The 24865-nt window shown below is 44.6% G+C and overlaps 1 protein-coding gene across 2 annotated transcripts in view; it reads right to left on the minus strand.

Annotated features, from left to right (window-relative positions):
- The window catches only part of LOC118387883 (contactin-associated protein-like 4), a 187578-nt gene that overhangs the window by 94526 nt on the left and 68187 nt on the right, over positions 1 to 24865 (minus strand). For both annotated transcript variants that reach the window (XM_035776694.2, XM_035776693.2), the window contains exon 5: positions 6041 to 6250. In XM_035776694.2, the coding sequence (XP_035632587.1) occupies positions 6041 to 6250 (210 nt within the window). The remainder of the gene's footprint in view (positions 1 to 6040; positions 6251 to 24865) is intronic.

The following is a 24865-nucleotide window of genomic DNA, read 5'->3' on the forward strand; positions in this document are numbered from 1 at the left end:
TCAAGTGTGGAGCAAAAACCTGCCGGCCCTCGGTGGAATGAGTTTGACACGTGACCTAGAGCTGTACATTCTGTCCCAGACTGGTGGATAGACAATTTTTTTAGATAACATAAGGTAACCAATCTATCCAGTATGCATAATAAGGCAGTCCACACTCAAAGGGGATTCTACACCTTCTACACCTGCATTGCTTGCTGTTTGGGGTTTTAGGCTGGGTTTCTGTACAGCACTTTGAGATATCAGCTGATGTACGAAGGGCTATATAAATAAAATTTGATTGATTACTCAAATGTGTTTCATTTTGGAGTATAGGCTAGTCCAATAATGTACCAAAGACTCCTTAAATTGGCCAGAGCAAAAACACTTTTAGATTCTAGTTCACAAAACAACCCTTAATATACCTCTACGCATTTACAGTACCCTTACAATATTTACGGCTGACATATTTGTAACTCTGTTGGATACAATCACCACCCCACATCCAGAATGCACTGGAGCAGGTCACAATGACCCTCGTATATTTGCATCCAATAAATATTACAGATGACAGTTAAGATTTTGGGATGAAATATGAGCCAGTGGGGCACAATATAAACCGACATTTTGATGAATGTAAACTACAAAGGAAATGGAATGGTTTTGGATACTGGACATAAATCTTGGCAAGCCCATTCGTTTCATTCATTTTCACGCACGGGCTGCGAAGTGGCTGCAAACAGCCTGTGACTGTCTGCCTGTGCCTTGGTCGTGGAACTGCCTATGTTTTTCAATGTGAGCACTGCAGCCTTGGTTCATGTTGGCTGCACAGTGTTGACTCATGAAAAGCCTTTTCCAGAGCTTCGTTGACACTGTGTGTATGTGTGCGCTCGTACATGGATACTGTATTTGAGTGTTTTGATGTCTGTATGGGCATGATGTAAGGCGTGAGAGTGGTTTGGTTGTTTTCCTCAACAACTGGTATGTAGGGGTTTATGGAATTTCACAATGAAGCTGTACAGTATGAACATGTGTGTTTGTTTGAGCGTGCGTTTGAATGTAACTCACAGAGCAGATGAAGTTGGTGCTATAGTAGTAGCAAATGTTTTCTACAAGTCCTCTATGCGGGTTTCTACCAGAGCCAGTTTAGTAACAGCTTTAAAGTGCAGTGTGCCCCTACAGCACTGTAAATCTCTCCTTTCTCAATCCACTGAGGAGTGGATGGAGAAAGAATGGCCTGCCATCCCTCCTCACACTACCTCACACAGCCATGACAAGGCCCTTTGTGGTGAAAACTACTCTGACAAACGGCACTCGCTGATTACCTCAAAGAGAAAGAACACGGGGCAGCGCGTCTCAAATGGCACCCTATCCCTTATATAGTGCACTACTTTTGACCAGCGCCCATTTGGGCAGTGTGCACTATAGGGAATAGGGTGCCATTTGGGGGACACCACAAGGCGACTATAGCGTTTCACTTCAAGCTAGCCATCACGATTTCAGAAACTGTGCAGAGAAAGCGTCTTGACAGGGGAATGACACCCGTTATAGTAGTAGAGAGAGAGGAGAGGACAATCCCCCAGATAACCATCTCCGTCTCCTCTACATTGTTATTGTAATATTGTGACATACATCAACGTTGTGGGTACGAGAGGTACAGTATGCTCCAGTTACTAATGGCATATTGGATGTCTGATGCTTTCAAGGCACTTTTACCATCCTGTATAGAGGACTCAATCTCAATGCTTTCCGGTATTGGGTCTGTTTCATTTCAGGATTTAACACGTGTAAAATGGCTGTTTGCACCATAGCTTCAGGGCTAACACACAGTCAGAGGTACTGACCTAAATTACACAGTCTACAAACTGCAAGGCCCAGAGAGAGACAGGCAGACAGACAGACAGACAGACAGAGACAGAGATACAGACAGAGAACAGAAGAGAGCACCTGTGTCAAATGAAATCATGCTGTATTTCAAGAGATCGTGCCAATTTGACCCAGCATTGATATCAAGCAGAGGAAGCAGCACACGGACGAAATAGACGCAACGTTACATTCATGTCAGGGGTGGGGTGGCACGGAGAGGAAGAGTAGCAGAGACAGACAGAGCAGACAGCGAGGATACAACTGCAAATGTCAAATTACTGCATGAGAAGCAAATTGGAAAAATAGAGAGAGGGGGAGGGAGAGAGGGGTGAGGATTGGGATAAAAATGTGAAAAAAAAAGCCTGATGAATGACAAGAGGGAAAGGGGAAAACAGTGAAGTGACGTCAAATACGGAGATGGAGTGCGTTTCAGACAAGCACTTTGATTGAGTTGGAGACGCATTGCTTTTGTCAGCGCCGGTCCATGTCAGGATAAGCAGAATAACATGTAATCTCTCGTCCCGTCATAAACGACGGATGGTTTTAATTTTCTCCCTCTGAGCTTTCCTTTCAAATGACAGAGCTGAACTGCGGTTTTACTGTCAGCACGTTGACAATCAGCTCGATTCAATCACAGGGTGGAGAGGAAAACAGCGATTGCAGGGGAAATGAAACTGCTGTTGAGGGAATTCCGTTTGAATTCAGTTTGTTGGAGAGGTGTCGGGGGGGCGAGCAGGTGGCAGGGCTCTAAGATAGAACAGAAAAGGCAAGATACGTAGACTCTAGGCTCTAGAGCAGGCCTGGGCAATTATTTTCCATGGAGGACCACATTAGAATATGTTTTTTTTCCCCATCGCGGGCCAGAATCATATTACAGGAGTATACATCATGTGTATGACTGTGTTGACAGATATATCTACTGGAAATCACATCCAGATGGCTACTTATTTTACTTTTTTTAACAAGCACAGAAATAAACCACATCGGTGTTCTCCTTTTGGTAGGTATTTTCATTATTAAACATGCAATGAACTACACGGAGGGAAAAGCATTCAGCACCACGGACAGAACCCTTGTTAACGGGTATGCACAAAAACACAAGAGAGAGAGAGAGAGCTCAACATTACATTTAAACTTCTCAATCAGTGTGAGGAGTGAAGTCTCTGATGGGCATTGACGAGAGCCGTGAAGTCAGGTATAGTTTCTGACGTCGCTATGCGCAGGATTGCTGAGAGGTGAGAGTCAGTAAGAGATGATCTGTGCCTTGACTTGTTAGATTTCATCACTGAACATGTCTGTTCACATACGTAGGTTGACCCAAACAGTACAAACATCTTCTGAGCATGACTCCTAATCTTTGGAAAGTCATCGAGAGACGCATAGAACCTCGTCAGTGACATTGTTTTGAATAGTTCTCCAATCGCTGTATGAGACTGAAGATCGATAAGCTCAAGTTGCAGGTCCATTTCCCTTGAAGGCTTTCACAAGGCTGTACATCTGATGTGCAAAAAGGCCCTTCACTTGTAGTTTGGAATTCTGTTCATTCATGAGGGCCATGATGTCCACGGAGAAGGCAAAATCAGCCAACCATTCTTTATCTTACAGTTGAGGGAAATCCACATATTTTCCTTTCATTTGCAAAAACACAGACTTCAGGTCCCACACCCTTTTAAGCACCTTCCCCAAACTCAGCCATCTCGTGTTTGTGGGGTAGGGGAGATCTGCATCACCCGACTCTGTCTCTTCATACAGTGAGACAAACTGCATGTGGTTTAAAGATTTTGCTCTTATGAAGTGTATCACTTTAGTGACTGTATCCACAACATGGCTTATTTTCAGAACACATTTACAGAGCACCTCCTGATGAATAATGCATGGCAGGAAAATAATTTTCTGATCTGGGTTCAACTCAGCTACTTGATCTTGTATCCTTTTCAAAAAGCCAATGTTTTTTCCTGTCAAGGTTAGGCACCTATCAGTGGTCACACTGGATAATTTTTCAAAACTCAGTTCCAGCTTTGCCACACACTTATTAACCTCCTCCAACAAAGCTCCTCTGTAATTTCAAAGTCTGGGGTTATGCCTCGTAATAATATCAACAACTGCACCGTGTCACGTGCATCACTGCTCTCATCCAGGGCCCAGGAGAAATAGGTGAAATCCTTTATCTTGTCTTTCAACTGTTGTTCCATATTCTCTGCGATGTCCTCAATGTTAGTCTTGACAGGGAAACATTTTCAAACAGCTCTTTCATGTCAGGGCAAAGTATTGCTCCGGAGTCAATTAAACATTCTTTAATAAATTCACCCTCATCGAATGGCTTGCTATGTTTAGCAAATTTGTGGTACATAGCGAGCTCTCGCAATTCCGTTGTTTGCTGAATGAAGTTTTGAAAAGTCCTTGCTGCTTTTGCAACTGAGAAAGCAACTCTTTCGATCCACCTGCTTAGAAGACATATTCCTATATCTCTCTGCACGCTTCGTCTGGAAGTGTCTTGACAAGTTGTAGTCTTTCAAGACAGCAATGCTCTCTTTGTACACTAGGCACACAGCTTTCCCTGATACCTCAATGAATAAATATTTTGATGTCCACTCTTTCTGGGACGCCCTACATTCATTGTCTACTTTCCTTTTCTTTCAAATCCTTTGCACAAGTTCTAGCTAGCCGCCATTTGTAACGTTGACGTGTGCGTCAGCCTGTCAGTCACTGTCTGTCCTTGTGCAGTTGTTATTTCTACGGGCCTTCAAAATCAATGTCCCACAAGCGGTGGGAGTTAAATCAAAGCTTTTTCATTTGAATGACAAAATACATTTTTCAAAACTTGACTAATCGCAAATTCTTTTTGAATCAGGACGCCGGCCTTTGCCCTGCTCTAGAGAGTGAACCTAACCTAGAACTGCCTAGAAGGAGTGCCTATAAGCTATTGTTGGAAGAGATATATGGAGGAGGTATTTTGACCTCAATGGGAAAACCTGGTCAAATAAATGTTAAATCACAAATGGGTATAAACTCCTACAAACAGACTTTTGAAATGTCCACACTATGCTCAGACAAGAGTGCCTGCCTATCCAGGTGTGTAAGTATCTACTTCCACCAGAAATGAAATGCTCAAACATCTTTGTCACTCAAATAGATTGTGGTCTCACAACTGTCTTCAGTTAGGCCTCAGTCATCAATGCACTGTAACATGAAATTTGAAAAAAATAAATCACGATGATAGACACTGTAGCCTATGGCCATTTTGATTGATTTAGTCCAGCAGGCAATTTGATAATCTCAAGTAGTTTGATATACGATGATTGGTTTTTACCTTTTATTCTGTTTTTTGGCACAGATCCACTTGCTCTCTCTTTTCCCCATCCTTCTATTTTGAAAATCATGTCTTTCCAGAAAAAGATTGTCCAGTTCAATTTTTAGGTCTACCGCTACTAATGAATAACAGAGCATCATTGTAAAGACCCTTTATTGGGTTTGGGGATTAGATATCCTAACCAACTACAGTATACAGCAAACTACCATATCCAGCAACAAAGTATCCTGACCTAAATAATTCAGTAAGTATATTGTTATGCCCCTAAATTATCTTAACTGTCTCAACAATCCTATGTAGGCCAACAGAGTATTAGACATGCTTAATGTGCTGACAGTACATCTGCACTACAGTGTGCGTGCTCGCATGCATGTGCTCTGTGTGCTCCATGTGCTCTGTGTGTGCGTGTGTGTGTGTGTGTCTTGTACGCTCCGTAAAATCTTAGTAAAGTAGATCTGCACTAAGCACTAACCTCCCTGTAGAGACAGAGAGAGAGGTGTCTCTCCTGCCCTCCTTCTATCCTAGTGGAGCGCTAGACTGAGCAAGGCTGGGAGGAGGGCCAGGAGGAGGGCAAGCTGGGAGGTGTAGTATGCAATAGACAGATGGTCCTGCTAAGAGGTGTAGCATATGTCGATGTCTTCGACAAGCTGGCTCCCAGACAACACAGTACCCACTTGAAGTTCAGCCCCACTTCAAACTTTCTTTTCCGGCTCTGCTGTACTGTACGTACTAAGTAGTCAATGTATCTTTTTTACTACAGTACGCTAATCTCCTGAAACCGCTGAGTCGGCACTAAACACGTGCCTAACTGTGAAAACCATCCATCGCATAAAAAGTAGAGTAGACGCTGTAGGATATTATGGGATGGTCGTGTGGTTAGTACTGTACCTTTTCTGAGGTGGAGTAAAAGTGTTCCCTTGTGCAACTCCAGCGTGAGGCTGCGATCGTGTTGTCCCTCTGTGTGTATCAGTGTCCCAGAGTTCTGCAGGGTTTTGAACTTCAGAGAGATACTGTCTTTGGCTGTTCGAATTGGTGTTGGGTTGGGGCTGAACCTGTAGAGCAAGCAGCCGCTGCCGTCAAAACTTGCCACAACAGACTCTGCAAAAAAAAAACATATTCATAAGTAAAGATTCTACAGTAGGATGTAGTACAATCAGACTCTGCAAACAAGAAATTACATTACAGCAAGATTCTGCACTAGGAGAGTAGAAATGCATATCACAACCCACATATATTCATCAGAAAGACAAACGCATACATTATTTTCAGTTCTAGTTGTAAACCAACTGGAATAACTGAATTTAAACCACTTAAGAGAATAGGTGAGGCATGAGGAGGTGATTCAGTCTCAAAGTGGTGGTCATTCAGAGTGTTCAGTATTTTCATTAGCTATTAGCTAGACATTATAGACTCCAGTGTGTGCTGGTTGAGTGAGATTCAGATAAGAAGCTAATTTCTCCATACTTAACTGCTTCTAATGAAGCGGGGTAGCCTTTGTCCCTCACACATCAAACCACTTCAATGATTGAAGACCTGTGATTAAGAACACTTTAATATGAGGGTACTGACACATTTGATCATTTATCTTATATTTGATCTTATTTATATTGTTGGTACAGTGGGGGATATACCATTAGGCAAAAGAGGCCTCACATCATCAATGGGCCTCATGAGCTGGGCAAATTCATTATTATATATATTTTTGTATAAAAAAATCATTTCTCCGTTTGAGGCATAATAACATAAAATGAAATACGTCTGTTTAAGCTAGAGATATCTGTTTTTGTATAGGCTGCGTCTAAATCCAACGCATACGCCAATGTTGGTCTTCCATATCTGTGATAGAAGGTGGCTGAGCTACGGTGGTGTTTGTCAGACAAGAACACATACAAAAAATGTCTGTAGCATAATAGCGGTTTGGGCTACACACTAATATGACTGCAGCGGGTGCGTAATTGGCGACAGAGAAGTCAGGGGCAGGAGAGCAGAACTGGGTGATAACCGGAGATTTATAATGCAAAAGCAACCGGCATCCAGAACAAGAAGATAAATAGGCACAAAAATAACCCGTCGTGAGCTCATGGGGTACGTGCACAAGCACTACAATAAACAATCCCACACAAAGACATGGGGGGGAACAGAGGGTTAAATATACAACAAGTAATTGAGGGAATTGAAACCAGGTGTGAGGAAAAGAAAGACAAAACACATGGAAAATGGATCGATGATGGCTAGAAGGCCGACCGCCGAGCGCCGCCCGAACAAGGAGAGGACCTGACTTCGGCGGAAGTCGTGACAGTACCCCCCCTTGACACGCGGTTCCAGCAGCGCACCGACGTCGGCCTTGGGGACGACCCGGAAGGCGAGGCGCAGGGCGATCCAGACAGAGACGGTGGAACTCCCGCAGCATTGAAGGGTTCAACACGTCCTCCACCGGAACCCAGCACCTCTCCTAAGGACTGTACCCCTCCCACTCCACGAGGTACTGAAGGCCCCTCGCCCGACGCCTTGAATCCAGTATAGAGCGAACAGAGTACGCCGGGGCCCCATCCCGCACCTCAGACTGCTGGAGCGGGCCAACCACCACCGGCCTGAGGAGAGACACATGGAACGAGGGTTTAATACAGTAATCAGGGGGAGCTGTAACCTATAACAAACCTCGTTCACTCTCCTCAGTACTTTAAATGGCCCCACAAACCGCGGACCCAGCTTCCGGCAGGGCAGGTGGAGGGGCAGGTTTCGGGTCGAGAGCCAGACCCGGTCCCCCGGTGCGAACACCGGGGCCTCACTGTGGTGACGGTCTGCACTGGTTTTCTGGCGCAGCACGGCCAGCTGGAGGTGAACATGGGCGGCGTCCCATCTCTCCTCCACACGCCTGAACCAGACGTCCACCGCAGGAGCCTCGGTCTGACTCTGATGCCACTGCACCAGAACCGGCTGGTATCCCAGTACGCACTGGAAGGGGGAGAGGTTAGTGGATGAGTGGCGGAGCGAGTTCTGAGCCATCTCGGCCCAGGCCACGAACGCTGCCCACTCCCCTGGCCGATCCTGGCAATACGACTGCAGGAACCTGCCCACATCCTGGTTCACTTTCCCCACCTGCCCATTACTCAGAGGGAGGAGACAGCAGGACTTAGAGAACCAATCCACAATGACCAGGATCGTGGTGTTTCCCTGTGGGGCGGAGGGGGGTCCACCGACCAAGGTAGTTTCCCTCTGCGCAGGTGCCTAGGAGCCTTACACTGGGCGCACACCGAGCAGGAGGAAACATAAACCCACGTCCTTGGCCAAGGTAGGCCACTAGTGCTTCCCAACCAAACAGTGCACCGTCCGACCGATCGCAGGATGACCAGAGGAGGTTGACATGTGGGCCCAATAGATCAACCAGTCACGGACAGTAGACGGAACGTACAGACGACCAGCAGGATACTGGAGGGGATCGGGCTCTGCAGGTAACGCCTGCTCAATGTCCAGCTCCCACACTACCGCCACCATCAGGCAGGAGGCCGGGAGTATGGGAGTGGGATCCATGGGCCGCTCCTCTATATCATACCGTTGGGACAGTGGAACGTTGTGTTAGAAACTCATTTTCGAAAATAATTTTGCCTTGACAACAGCCAACAGCTCCCGATCCCCCACGTAATAGTTTCGCTCCACCGGGCTGAGCTTCTTCGAGAAGAAGGCACAGGGGTGGAGCTTCAGTGGCGTACCGGAGCCCTGAGAGAGCACAGCTCCTATCCCAGCCTCGGATGCGTCCACCTCCACTATGAATGCCAAATAGGGATCCAGATGGGCCAGCACGGGAGCCGAGGTAAACAGAGCCCTCAGGTGAACAAAAGCCCTGTCCGCCTCAGCCGACCACTGCAAACAAACCGATGATGAGTTGGGCGTTTCCACATCAAGAGGTATACGGGTAATTCCTCGATAAATTCCTTTTAAATTTTTTTATTATCAAAACATACTTCCTTTTAATTTCATCTTTGACAATTTGTTCATGTTTGAATCTGTTATTCAATGTGTTTCTGTGGGCTAATACGATTAAGGACAAATTCAATGTTTAATCAGATGTACACTACCGTTCAAAAGTTTAAGATCACTAAGAAATGTTCTTGCTTGTGAAAGAAAAGCGATTTTCTTTGTCCATAGCATCAAATTGATCAGAAATACAGTGTAGACATTGTTAATGTTGTAAATGCCTATTGTAGCTGGAAACTGCAGATATTTGATGGAATAGTTATGTAGGCGTAGAGAGGCCCATTATCAGCAACCAATGTGTTCCAATGGAACGTTGTGTTAGAAAATCATTTTGCAATTATGTCAGCTGAAAACTGTTGTCCTAATTAAAGAAGCAATAAAGTTGGCCTTATTTAGACTAGTTGAGTATCTGGAGCATCACCATTTGTGGGTTACAGGCTCAACAAATAACTTTCTTCTGAAACCCGTCAGTCTATTCTTGTTCTGAGAAATGAAGGCTATTCCCATGCGAGAAATTTCCAAGAAACTGAAGATCTCATACAATGCTGTGTACTACTCCCTTCACAGAACAGCCTAAACTGGCTCTAACCAGAATAGAAAGAGGAGTGGGATGCCCCGGTGCACAACTGAGAAAGAGGACAAGTACATTAGAGTATCTAGTTTGAGAAAGAGATGCCTCACAAGTCCTCAACTGACAGCTTCTCTAAATAGTACCCACAAAACACCAGTCTCAACGTCAACAGAGAAGAGGCGACTCCGGGATCCTGGCCTTCTAGGCAGAGTTCCTCTGTCCAGTGTCTGTGTTATTTTGCCCATTTGGCCAGTCTGAGATATTGCTTTTTCTTTGCAACTCTGCCTATAAGGCTAGCATCCCAGAGTCGCCTCGTCACCATGCTTTTCTTTCAAAAACAAGGACATTTCTAAGTGACCCCATGTGATGATACATGTAGTGATAGTGACAGTGTATGTAGTGATAGTGATACATGTATATATATATATATATATATATATATATATATATATATATATATATATATATATATATATGTATACATACAATAGTGCATCTAAATATATACATACAATAGTGCATCTAAATCTTTTAAGGGGGGTGAGAAGGATTACTTTATCCTATCCTAGGTATTCCTTAAAGAGGTGGGGTTTCAGGTGTCTCCGGAAGGTGGTGATTGACTCCGCTGTCCTGGCGTCGTGAGGGAGTTTGTTCCACCATTGGGGGCCAGAGCAGCGAACAGTTTTGACTGGGCTGAGCGGGAACTGTACTTCCTCAGTGGTAGGGAGGCGAGCAGGCCAGAGGTGGATGAACGCAGTGCCCTTGTTTGGGTGTAGGGCCTGATCAGAGCCTGGAGGTACTGAGGTGCCGTTCCCCTCACAGCTCCGTAGGCAAACACCATGGTCTTGTAGCGGATGCGAGCTTCAACTGGAAGCCAGTGGAGAGAGCGGAGGAGCGGGGTGACGTGAGAGAACTTGGGAAGGTTGAACACCAGACGGGCTGCGGCGTTCTGGATGAGTTGTAGGGGTTTAATGGCACAGGCAGGGAGCCCAGCCAACAGCGAGTTGCAGTAATCCAGACGGGAGATGACAAGTGCCTGGATTAGGACCTGCGCCGCTTCCTGTGTGAGGCAGGGTCGTACTCTGCGGATGTTGTAGAGCATGAACCTACAGGAACGGGCCACCGCCTTGATGTTAGTTGAGAACGACAGGGTGTTGTCCAGGATCACGCCAAGGTTCTTAGCGCTCTGGGAGGAGGACACAATGGAGTTGTCAACCGTGATGGCGAGATCATGGAATGGGCAGTCCATTGACTGACCTTCATGTCTTAAAGTAATGATGGACTGTCGTTTCTCTATATTTATTTGAGCTTGTCATAACATGGATGTTGTCTTTTACAGGACTGTTACAAACCTGTTATTTTACACAGACCACCCTACTGCCTGGCATACAGCTGTAACCAGGCATTTCAGCTGCAAGACAAAGAAAGGCATCTGCAAGAGAAGACAAATCCACATTTTTGAGGACAGCAAGAAGGACAGGGAAAACAGGTTTGATGGTAAACATGTACCAGAACGGAACTGTCATGGTCCAGGGCAGTGAGGCTGCACTTAGCTATTTTGTGCAGGACTTCTCCACACTAAGGAAGATAGCGGAAACCAAAAATGACCCACGACCTCTCCCCTCACCTCAAGCTCTCCAGCAGCAGGAGCCCAGACCCACACAACAGGTCTATCCTCCCCCCTGCCTGCCTACGACCACCAGAGCCAAGATCACACCACCATCAGCCTGCTGAGAGACAGGTTGGCTCTGTTAGAGGTGTGGGTTACTGTGCTGAAGGAGCGGCCCCCAGCTACACCACCTCCAGCCCAGACACAGAGCTTCTTCAGGGCCAGATCAATCAGTGCAGGACCCACCTGAAGAACTCTGTCCAGGAGCTGAGAAAGCGCCTTACCACAGACCATGAGGAGAGAACCAGTGCAGGTAAAGGAGGAGATGGCAAAGGAGGCCACAGTGTCTCCTGACCCCTCCTGTCTCAGCCTCCAGTATTTATGCTGCAGTAGTTTATGTGTCGGGGGGCTAGGGTCAGTTTGTTATATCTGGAGTACTTCTCCTGTCTTATCCGGTGTCCTATGTGAATTTAAGTATGCTCTCTCTAATTCTCTCTTTCTCTCTCTCTTTCTCTCGGAGGACCCGAGCCCTAGGACCATGCCTCAGGACTACCTGGCATGATGACTCGTTGCTGTCCCCAGTCCACCTGGCCGTGCTGCTGCTCCAGTTTCAACTGTTCTGCCTGCGGCTATGGAATCCTGACCTGTTCACCGGACATACTACCTGTCCCAGACCTGATGTTTTCAACTCTCTAGAGACAGCAGGATTGGTAGAGATACTCTTAATGATCGGCTATGAAAAGCCAACTGACATTTACTCCTGAGGTGCTGACTTGCTGCACCCTCGACAACTACTGTGATTATTATTATTTGACCATGCTGGTCATTTATGAACATTTGGACATCTTGGCCATGTTCTGTTATAATCTCCACCCGGCACAGTCAGAAGAGGACTGGCCACCCCTCATAGCCTGGTTACTCTCTAGGTTTCTTCCTAGGTTTTGGCCTTTCTAGGGAGTTTTTCCTAGCCACCGTGCTTCTACACCTGCATTGCTTGCTGTTTGGGGTTTTAGGCTGGGTTTCTGTACAGCACTTTGAGATATCAGCTGATGTACGAAGGGCTATTTAAATCAATTTGATTTGATTTAGAGCATAGAGAACATACTGTACGGCTTCCCAGTGTCACGCCCTGACCTTAGAGAGCCGTTTTATTTCTCTATTTGGTTAGGTCAGGGTGTGATGTGGGGTGGACATTCTATTTTTTGTTTTCTAGGTTTCTTTATTTCTATGTTTTGGCCGGGTATGGTTCTCAATCAGGGACAGCTGTCTATCGTTGTCTCTGATTGGGAATCATACTTAGGTAGCCCTTTTTCCCTCCTTTCAGGGTGGGTAGTTATCTTTGTTTGTGGCACTTAGCCCTGTAAGCTTCACGGTTATTTCTTTTGTTAGTGTTTTTGTTGGCGACTTTTTAAAATAGAATAAACTGTACGCTCACAACGCTGTACTTTGGTCCACTTCTTTTGACGGCCATGACACGCAGAGAGAAGCTACAGCCCTTCACCACCCCTAACACCCCCACTGACCCACTCTCATCCACACACCACCCTTTACTCACACCCCCAGTCAACTAGGAAGCGGGGACACCAACTACAGAGAGAAGCTTTCTGCCCCCCCCGTACACAGGAGAAAGCTTTTCTCTGTAGTTGGTGTCCCCGCTTCCTTGTTGACTGGGGGTGTGAGTAAAGGGTGGTTGGCCCCACACCGTAAACCCACTACTCTGGTAAAACCCACTGAGGTGGCCAAACTCTTCCCGCACCATAAGGTGTCCAAAATATGGTGCCCAAAAGCACAGGATGCACTCCACATCCGGACCCAGCCTGACTTTGGCACACCAGGCCACATTATTATTCACACCGGCACCAACAACCTGAGAGAGGAGCAGGAGAGAGTAGGCAGCCTGGTCAACAGAGTAACAGAGAGGGCCTTTGAGTGGTACCCCAACTCCCACATCACCATCAACACTCTGCCACCCCGCAAAGACTTTAATTCCCATACCATTCAGAAACGTAACTCTGACGTCAGAGGGTGTGGCAGAATACTTATTTTCCACCATAATTTGCAAATAAATTCATAAAAAAATCCTACAATGTGATTTTCAGGATTTTTTTTCTCATTTTGTCTGTCATAGTTGAAGTGTACCTATGATGAAAATGACAGGCCTCTCTCATCTTTTTAAGTGGGAGAACTTGCACAATTGGTGGCTGACTAAATACTTTTTTGCCCCACTGTATATATATATATATATATATATATATATATATATATAACAGAACTGTTTGCTGTTATCCTGTTCATCACACTCTTAACAACTTAGTAGATACTGTATTTCTGACTGTGCTATTCTTTCTTTTTGCAACATGAAATCGCTATCAGTTAGCATGTGGAACATTCAGGGCCTAAACTCATCAACCTTTGGACTGAAGAGTTTAGCATTGGAGTTCCAAAAATATGTTTAAGATGTTGACGTCATCGTTCTGCAGGAGACATGCTGTAAAACAGACGTTGTCACTCACTATCCCACAGGATAAAAGGTAAATTAGTCGTCATAGAAACACAGCTCTGTCAACAGAGGCAGAGACTCTGGAGGATTGATCATTTGGTACAAATCTGACTACAAAATCTAATTTGATCCCCTCAAAATTGGTAAATATCATAACTGGATCAAACTGAAAAAATAATTTGTACTGACAGAAAAAAAACGTGTTCCTTTGCGCAATATATATCCCCACTCAGAATCCCCATATTACTCAGACGAGATAACTCTCTCTTAGATAACATTCTGGATACCACATCCACTCACAGTAAAGAAGGCTAGCAGTAGAAAACATCAACTATATATTCAGGCAAAAGGCAAAAGAAGCACAACTGAAATTGATAACAAAAAAGACCACAGATGACAACTGGTTTGAACTATAAGGAAAGAATTTAGGACACTATCAAACCAAAAGTACAGAGACCCAAATAATGGTGAAGTACGCCTTCATTACTGTGAGACTTTAAAACTCTAGAAATGTACACTCATAACAAAAAAAAAGCACAGTACAAGTAGCCGAGGAGTCCATAAACAAACAACTTCTGGCAAAATTTGAAAATAATCTAAAAATCAAAACTAGAAGAACTAGCGATACAAAATAGTGACATATGGACAACCCTTTTTAAAACACTACAACAAAGTGATACAAAAATGCCAAATTCATTAGAAATTGAATGGAAAGCTATAAAGGCCTATCAAAATCTCCCCAATACTGACTGACCAGGAGCTCTATAAGAAACTTCAGGCCCTCAATTTCTTTTTTTTCAATTTAAAGTTTTATTAAGTTTGTTTTTTCAATCAACCAACAAAACACATTCACAGATGTGACAGGCTTTAAAAAAAAAGTTTTTTAAAAGCATGTGGACCTGATGGCATCCTAAATGAGATGCTCAAATTCATTAGCGTAAAATGTCAATTGGCTATTTTAAAACGGTTTAATTTGATCCTGAGTGTAGGTTATTTCCCTGACATCTGGAATCAAGTACTCATAAACCCAATCTTTAAGAACGGAGACAAATTTGAACCTAAAAATTACAGAGGCATTTGTGTGAACAGTAACCTGGGCAAGGTTTTCTGTAGTATTATAATAATGTATTACAAAAGTAGTTTGAGATGTTTTGGCAAAGTTTACAGGTAAGTTTTTAGATATTTTGTAGTCACGTTGCGCAAGTTGGTACCAGTGTTTTTCTGAATCCAACGCGCCAAATAAATGGACATTTTGGATATATATTGACGGAATTAACCTAACAAAATGACCATTTGTGATGTTTATGGGACATATTGGAGTGCCAACAAAAGAAGCTTGTCAAAGGTAAGGCATGATTTATATTTTTATGTCTGCGTTTTGTGTCACGCCTGCAGGGTTGAAATATGTTCTCTCTTTGTCTATGGAGGTGCTACCCTCAGATAATAGCATAGTTTGATTTTGCTGAAAAGCCTTTTGAAATCTGACATGTTGGCTGGATTCACAATACGTGTAGCTTTAATTTGGAATCTACATGTGTGATTTCATGAAAGTTTGATTTTTAGTCATTTATTTGAATTTGGCGCTCTGCATTTTCACTGGCTTTTGGCCAGGTGGGACGCTAGCGTTCCACATATCCCAGAGAGTTTAATAAGCACAATGTCTTGAGTATAAGCCAAATTGGATTTATACTAAAACATCGCATGAACAATCGTAATCTCAGCAATAAAAGAAACATCCCTTTTCAAGGACCCTGTCTTTCAAAGATAATTAGTAAAAATCCAAATAACTTCACAGATCTTCATAGTAAAGGGTTTAACCTCTCTTGGGTAGGGGGCAGTATTTTGACGTCCGGATGAAAAGCGAGCCCAAAGTAAACTCCTGTTACTCAAGCCCAGAAGCTAGGATATGCATATAATTGATAGATTTAGATAGAAAACACTCAAACGTTTCTAAAACTGTTACAATTATGTATGTGGGTATAACAGAACTGATATGGCAAGCGAAACCCCGAGGACAAACCAACCCCCCCCCCCAAAAAGAAAATTCAGCCTTCCACAATTTTCAATGGCTACCACTTTTATTATAAGGCCAAGTCCTCCGAGATTTCAGTTCCTAGGGCTTCCACTAGATGTCAACAGTCTTTAGAAAGAGTTTCAGGCTGTTTTTTGGAAAAATGAGCCAGAAATTGTAGTTTTCTAAATGGCTCCCATTTTGGGTGTAGTGTTTCCAAGCGTGTGGAAGAGAGCTCATTCTTTGGTATTTTTCTCCGGTAAAGACAATAACGATAAAGCAAATTGAATTGAGAGAGAGGAAGAGAGCTTAGAGTTGGATAAATGTAGATAAACTTTCCTTTTTTGGAAGGATTTATACAGGATACTAACCTCAACATTAAAACCTTTAATCCATATTAAAATTCCATTACTAAAACCTTAATTTTTAAAAATGTGCTAAATGGATTATTACTACCAAGGACTATCAAGAAAAATCTTCTAACAAACCAAAAACTGCAGAAGAAACACAGCGGTACCTGGAAATACCATCCAACACAAAACTGAGTGAGTAATATTCAGTCTGAAGCTACTTCTGAAACCAAAAAGTAGGTCATTTTGTTACATAAAGCTAAGTAAATATGTATACTAAGCTACCAAGCTGCTAGGCCAGAACAGACCCGGCAGAAATTTCAATTAGCACTGAAGTGTGAAGTCCGTTGTGTAAACTCTTGAGCCCCACAATGGCAGGAGAGTTTCTTAGCCCCTCCCCTGCACCAAATGTAGAGGCCTATGAAGCCCCAATGGCTTATCCATGTCCAGAGGTCATTACAATGCAGTACCTCATGGAAATTAAAAATATCCCTGCAAAAAAAAGCTCTTCAAGGACAATCCAGACACGTGTACAAGTCTGGTACACTAATGGTGCAGGGCATCCTCATGCAGTTCCAGCAGAACTTTTATGGGATTAAAGAGAGAGCACAGCAGGAAAAGCTTTCTCTCTGTGATGACTCCTCCATCCTGAGTGAGTCTGATCACACCTCTTCAAACTGTCCTGCTGACGAGGATTGTCATCCTCCCAGCACTGAACACACCCAGGCCCCATAACTGCACTGCTCCTCCATCATTGAGGAGATAAATTCACAGAGCTGGATAGAGACATGGTGGAGCTCAGAGAGCTAGTCCACACAATACAAACAGGACAAGCCCACAAAACAGACCAGCACAACAACACCCCCCAACAAGACCAGGAGGGCAGAAGGTGGAGATGGATGACTGTCTGAGAGAGATGGCTGCTCTACGGACTGAGGTGAGAGAACTTGAAGAGCGACAAATGGCACTGAAGGGCAAGATCAGAAAGCTGAGGTATGACAGAGAGCAGGACACTTCCCCCAGACAAGCCAGCAGAACAGCCCACCTCAGACCTGGACCACAGCCTCAACACCAGACAACATAGGACCCACCAACCCAACAGACCGAACCCCCTCCTAACAGCCCTCCTGTCAGCTCCCCCGATAGCCCTCCTGACAACCCCCCGCATCCTGATAGGGCTCCCGAATGGCGCAGCGGTCTAAGACACTGCCTCTCAGTGCTAGAGATTTCACTACAGACCCTGGATTGATTCGAGGCTGTATCACAACTGGATGTGATTGGGAGTCCCATAGGGCGGCGCACAATTGGTACAGCATCACCTGGGTTAAGGTTTGTTCTTAACTAACTTGTCTAGTCAAATAAAGGTTCAATAAAAATTTAAAAAATGTAATCCACTGACGACACACAAAAGCCAGAGATTGTGTTCCTTATGGATTCAAAAGGCAAATATATTCAAGAGGATACTCTTTTTCCCAAACACAAAGTGGCTAAACTCTGGTGCCCAAACATTAGACATGGCCTGGAGCTGTTGTCAGAGGACAGACTAGGATCCCCCAGCCACATCATAATTCACATGGGCACAAATAACTTGAGGGCCCAGCAGGAAATTGAGGCAAAAGCACTCAAGGGAGTGATTGAAAAGGTTTCTTCCACTTTCCCCAATGCACAAGTGGTTATCTCCACCCTGCTACCACAAAAAGACTTTCACCCTGCCGCCATACAGCGAGTGAATGCAAGCATTTTGTGAGACTGCCTCAAAACCTAATCTTACCTGGCCCAACACTCCACCCTTGACTTGAACAGCCTTTACGACCAATCCACCTCTGCAAAGCAGCAATCTCAACTTTTGCCAGGACCCTGAAGGAAGTCACCCTCAACCCTAGCCCCAGCACCACACGCTGGAGCAACAGAGCAACTGACACCCCGCTCAGACCAGCGAGACACCCCCCAGACCTGCCAGACCCCCTCCTGAAGGACCTGCACCGAGAGAACCCACGCCAAGAGGACCTACACCCAGACCACAGCATCACCAGCCACATCCAAAACGAGCTACGACCACCCCAAGCAAACCCTAAGCACCCATATCAGACCAATGCCCCTTCTGCCCACCCCATGACCCCCGCCCCTGCAGCAAGGACCTCAATATGACAGCAGAACATATGCCCAGGCCGTAAGCAGAGCAACAGGCCCAACCCCCACTATTACTCCCGCCAAAGCCCCATCCTGTGACCTAAGATGCTCAACACAATCTGCTTACACCTACTATGATGGTCCAGGCCTAACCACCCAAAAGCAATACCAGACACTAAGTAAAAGCTTTGTGTTTCAATCTCGTCCTGGAATATACAAGGTCATCTTCCTTTGGCCTAAAGAGCAGGAACCCTGACTTCCTCAAATACATTTGAAATACAGACATTGTTATCTTACAAGAAACATGGTTTAAAGGAGACAAACCCACTGGTTGCCCTCTAAGTTACAGAGAGCTGGAAGTCCCATCCACCAAACTACCAGGTGTTAAACAGAGGAGACTCAGAGGGTATGCTAATTTGGAATAGAGCAAAACATTTTACATCAGGCTAGAAATGAATAAGGAAATTATCTCAACAGAGAAAAAATTCCTCATGTATGCTACCTATATCCAATCAAATTTGATTGGTCACATAAACATGGTTAGCAGATGTTATTGCGAGTGTAGCTAAATGTTTGTGATGATAATTCAGACAGTGCAGCAATATCTATCAAGTAATATTTAACAGTTCCACAACAAAAACCTAATACACACACATCTAAGTAAAGGAATGGAAAAATAATATATAAATATATGGATGAGCAATGTCAGAGTGGCATAGGCTAAGATGCAATATATAGTATAGAATACGGTATATACACATGAGATGAGTAATGCAAGATATGTAAATATTGTTAAAGTGTCATTATTAAAGTGACTAGTGTTCCATTTATTAAAGTGACCAATGATTTCAAGTCTGTATATAGGCAGCAGCCTCTCTGTGCTAGTGATGGCTGTTAACAGTCTGATGGCCTTTAGATATAAGCTGTTTTTCAGTCTCTCGGTCCCAGCTTTGATGCACCTGTACTGACCTCGCCTTCTGGATGATTACGAGCCGAGGAACTTAAAACTTTCCACCTTCTCCACTGCTGTCCCGTCGATGTGGATAGGGGGGTGCTCCCTCAGCTGTTTCCTGAAGTCCACGATCATCTCCTTTGTTTTATTGACGTTGAGTGAGAGGTTATTTTCCTGACACCACACTCCGAGAGCCCTCACATCCTCCCTGTATGCTGTCTCGTCATTATTGGTAATCAAGCCTACTACTGTTGTGTTGTCTGCAAACTTGATGTTTGAGTTGGAGGCGTGCATGGCCACGCAGTCGTGGTTGTACTGGGAGTACAGGAGGGGGCTCTTAACCAAACATGCTATTTAGTTTTTTTTCTTGCGTTGTTCATAACTTGTTTTGTACATAATGTTGCTGTTACCATCTCTTATGACCGAAAAGAGCTTCTGGACAACAGAACTACGATTGCTCACCTCAAACTGGACGAAGAGTTCTTCTTCAATGAGTCGGACAGGAGGGATATAATACAGACACCCGACCAGGCCCAGATCCCTGTTATTCACTGGAGAAGGAAACAGAAATTTCACTGAAAGAGATCGGGGTGCCTTGTGAGGATCAGGCGACGAGTGGCTAATCTGCCCATGCCTTCCATCCTGCTAGCTAACGTTCAATCGCTGGAAATAAATGGGATGAACTGAAAGCACGTTTATCCTACCAATGGTGCATTAAAAACGGTAATATCTTATGTTTCACTGTGTCATGGTTGATCGACGACATTAAGAACATACAGCTGGCGGGTTATACACTCTATCGGTAGGACAGAACAGCAGCCTCTGGTATGACACGGGGCGGGGGCCTAGGCATTTATGTAAACAACAGCTGGTGCATGATACCTAAGGAAGTCTTGAGGTTTTGTTCGCCTGAGGTAGAGTATCTCATGATAAGCTGTAGACCACACTATCTACCTAGAGAGTTTTCATCTGTATTTTTCGTAGCTGTCTACATACCACCACAGACTGATGCTGGCACTAAAACCACAGTCAATGAGATGTATACCGCCATAAGCAAACAGGAAAACACTCATCCAGAGGCGTCACTCCTAGTGGCCGGGGACTTTAATGCAGAGAAACAGCATGTTAAATGTGCATCCAGAGGGAAAACAATTCTTGACCACTGTCACGCCCTGGTCGAAGTATTTTGTGTTTTTCTTTATGAATTTGGTCAGGCCAGGGTGTGACATGGGTTTTTGTATGTGGTGTGTAGCTAAGTGGGATTGTAGCTTAGTGGGGTGTTCTAGGAGAGTCTATGGCTGTCTGAAGTGGTTCTCAATCAGAGGCAGGTGTTTATCGTTGTCTCTGATTGGGAACCATATTTAGGCGGCCATATTCTTTGGTTGTAATTGTGGGTGATTGTCCTGAGTGTCTTGATGTCCTTGTTCGATGTTAGTTGACACAAGTATAGGCTGTTTTCGGTTTTCGTTTCGTTTATTTGTTTTGTAGTGCATGTATTGATTCGTGTTACGTTGTTTAAATAAACATGGATCACAATCGACATGCTGCAGTTTGGTCCGACTCTCCTTCACCATATGAAAACCGTGACAACCACCATTACTCCGCACACAGAGAGCTCTCCCTCTCCCCCCATAATTCTATCCTCCTGATTCCTGCTTACAAGCAAATATTAAAGCAGGAAGCACCAGTGACCAGTCTATAAAAAAGTGGTCAGATGAAGCAAATGCTAAACTACGGGACTGTTTTTCTAGCACAGACTAGAATATGTTCCCGGGATTCTTCTGATGGCATTGAGGAGTACAACACATCAGTCACTTGTTTTACCAATAAGTGCATCGAGGACGTCATCCCCACAGTCACTGTTCGCTTTGAGGCAAGTAACACTGAAACATACATGAGAGCATTGACTGTGTGATCACGCTCTCTGCAGCAGATGTGAGTAAGACCTTTAAACAGGTCAACATTCACAAGCCGCATTCACAATTCGCTGACCAACTGGCAAGTGTCTTCACTGACATTTTCAACCTCTCCCTGTCTGAGTCTGTAATACCAACATGTTTCAAGCAGACCACCATAGTACCTGTTCCCAAGAACAGAGACAGTCTATAGGGAGGAGGTCAGAGACCTGATCAAGTGGTGCATGGACAACAACTTCTCCCTCAACGTCATCAAGACAAAGGAGATGATTGTGGACTACAGGAAAAGGAGGACCGAGCATGCCCCCATTCTCATCGGCAAGGCTGTAGTGGAGCAGGTTGAGAACTTCAAGTTCCTTGGTGTTCACATCACCAACAAACTAACATAGTCCAAGCACACCAAGACAGTCCTAAAGAGGGCATGACAAAACCTATTCCCCCTCAATAGACTGAAAAGATTTGGCATGGGTCCTCAGATCCTCAAAAGGTTTTACAGCTGCACCATCAAGAGCATCCTTACGGGTTGCATCACTGCTTGGTATGGCAACTGCTCGGCCTCCAACCGCAAGGCACAACAGAGGGTAGAGCATACGGCCCAGTATATCCCTGGGACCAAGCTTCCTGCCATCCAGGATCTCTATACCAGGCGGTGTCAGAGGAAAGCCCTAAAAATTGTCAGACTATAGATGGAAGGAAAATAGTGTGGAAATCTACCAAAAAACAAATAGGCAAATAGGCAACAAATTGACAATTTCCTGGACAAAGGTTTTAACAGTAATAGTGAAGTTGTAAACTTGGCAGTAGAAAACCTAAACAGCATATTTGACCTCTCAGATTCCCTATCAAATCCCATAAGTTCAAGCAGACAACCTGAGCAAATCAACAACAATGACAAATGGTTTGATGAAGAATGCAAAAACCTGAGAAAGAAATTGAGAAACCTATCCAACCAAAAAGATGGCACCAACAGAGAGCGCTGCCTCACTTCTAGCCTTTAGGAAACTTTGCACTATTTAGTTTTTTTAAATGTATTATTTCTTACATTGTTAAGCCCAGAAAATATTAAGTGTTATTGCATTCAGCCGGGAAGAACTATTGGATATCATCGTGACGTCAACTTACCAGCACTACAACCAGGAATTCGACTTTCCCGAAGAAGATCCTTTGTCCGAACCACCTAGGACATTTGAACTGATTCCAGAACCTGACCCAAAACAACGCCGCCAGAGAAGAAGTAGATGCAGCGGTCTTCTGGTCAGACTTCAGATGCGCCGAACACCACCCACCTCTTACGAGTATATTACTCGTTGCTGTTCAGTCTCTAGATAACAAGGTAGACGAAATTAGGACAAAGGTTGCATTCCAGAGAGACATCATAGATTGTAACATACTCTGTTTCACGGAAACATGGCTCTCTCGGAATATTCTGTCGGAGTCGGTACAGCCACCTGGATTCTTTGTGCGACACGCCGACAGGAATAATCATCTCTCGGGAAGAAGGATGGGGGGTGTATGTTTCATGATTAACGTCTCATGGTGTAATTGTAACAACATACGGGAACTCAAGTCCTTTTGTTCACCTGACATAGAATTCCTCACAATCAAATGCCGACCATATTATCTCCCAAGGGAATTCTCCTCGGTTATTGTCACAGCCGTGTATATCCCCCCTCAAGCCGATACCATGCCCTCAAGGAACTTCACTGGACTTATGCAAACTGGAAACCATATATCCTGAAGCTGCATTTATTGTAGTTGGGGATTTTAACAAAGCAAATAGGAAAACAAGGCTACCTAAATTCTGTCAGCATATTGTCTTTAACACTCGTGCTGGTAAAACACTGGATCACTGCTACTCTAACTTCCGCGATGCACACAAGGCCTTCTCCCGCCCTCCTTTTGGAAAATCTAACCATGACTTCACTTTGCTTCTCCCTTCCTATAGGCAGAAACTCAAACTGGATGCTAAGGACAATTCAACACTGGTCTGACCAATCGGAATCCACACTTCAAGATTGTTTTCATCAAACGGACTGGGACATGTTCCGGGAAGCCTCAGAGAATAATATTGAAGCATACGCTGATTTGGTGAGTGAGTTTATAAGGAAGTGTATTTGAAATGTTGTACCTACCCTGACTTTTAAAACATACCCTAACCAGAAACCGTGAATAGATGGCGGACTTCATGCAAAACTGCAAGAGCAAACCATCGCATTTAAAAATGGAAAGGTGATTGGGAATATGGCTGAATACAAACAGTGTAGTTATTCCCTCCGCAAGGCAAACAAACAAGTGAAATGTCAGTATATAAACCAAGTGGAGTAGCAATTCAATGGCTCAGACATGAAACGTATGTGGCATGTTCTACAGACAATCACGGACTACAAAAAGGAAAACCAGCCACATCACGGACACCGACGTCTTGCGTCCAGACAAACTAAACACCTTCTTTTCCCATTTTGAGGATAATGCAGTGCCACAGGCGCGGCTGGTTACCAAGGTCTGTAGGCTCTCCTTCTCCGTGGCAGATATTTAAAAGGCCGCTGCCCAGACGGCATCCCTAGCCGTGTCCTCAAAGCAAGCGCAGACCAGCTGGCTGGTATGTTTATGGCCATATTCAATCTCTCCCTATACCAGTCTGCTGTTCCCACATGCTTCAAGATGACCACCATTGTTCCTGTACCCAAGAAGGAAAAGGCAACAACTAAATGACTATCGCCACATAGCACTCACTTCTGTCATCATGAAGTGTTTTGAGAGACTAGCAAAGGATCATATCACCTCCAACTTACATTTCACCCTAGACCCACTTCAATTTGCTTACCCCCCCAAAGACGATGCAATCACCATCACACTGCACACTGCCCTATCCCATCTGGACAAGAGGAATACCTATTAAGAACGCTGTTCCTTGACTTTAGCTTAGCATTCAACACCATAGTACCCTCCAAACTCATCATTAAGCTTGAGGCCCTGGGTACTCGACCCCACCCAGTGCAATTGGGTCCTGGACTTCCTGAAGGGCCGCCCCAAGGTGGTAAAGGTAGGAAACAACATCTCCACTTCCCTGATATTCAACACTGGGGGCCCACAAGGGTAACTGCATGGCCATGCACGCCTCCAACTCAATCATCAAGTTTGCAGACAACACAACAGTAGTAGGCTTGATTACAAACAACGACGAGACAGCCTACAGAGAGGAGGTGAGGGCACTCGGAGTGTGGTGTCAGGAAAACAACCTTTCACTCAATGTCAACAACACAAAGGAGATGATTGTGGACTTCAGGAAACAGTAGAGGGAGCACCCCCCTATCCACAACAGGACAGCAGTGGAGAAGGTGGAAAGTTAAGTTTCTCAGTGTACACATCATGGGAAAATTAAGTGGTCCTTAAGTGGTCCACCCACACAGACAGTGTGGAGAACCTCAGGAGGCTGAATAAATTTGGCTTGTCACCTATACCCTCACAAACTTTTACAGATTCACAATTGAGAGCATCCTGTCGGGCTATATCGCCGCCTGGTACGGCAACTGCACCGGCCACAACCGCAAGGCTCTCCAGAGGGTGGTGCGGTCTGCACAACGCATCATCGGGGGCAAACTATCTGGCCTCCAGTACACCTACAGCACCAATGTCACAGAAAGGCCAAAAAGATCATCAAGGACAACTTTCTAGGCAGAGATGCAAAGAAAAAGCCAT

This window comes from Oncorhynchus keta, chromosome 9, assembly GCF_023373465.1.
Source record: "Oncorhynchus keta strain PuntledgeMale-10-30-2019 chromosome 9, Oket_V2, whole genome shotgun sequence".
Classification (NCBI taxonomy): Eukaryota; Metazoa; Chordata; class Actinopteri; order Salmoniformes; family Salmonidae; genus Oncorhynchus; species Oncorhynchus keta.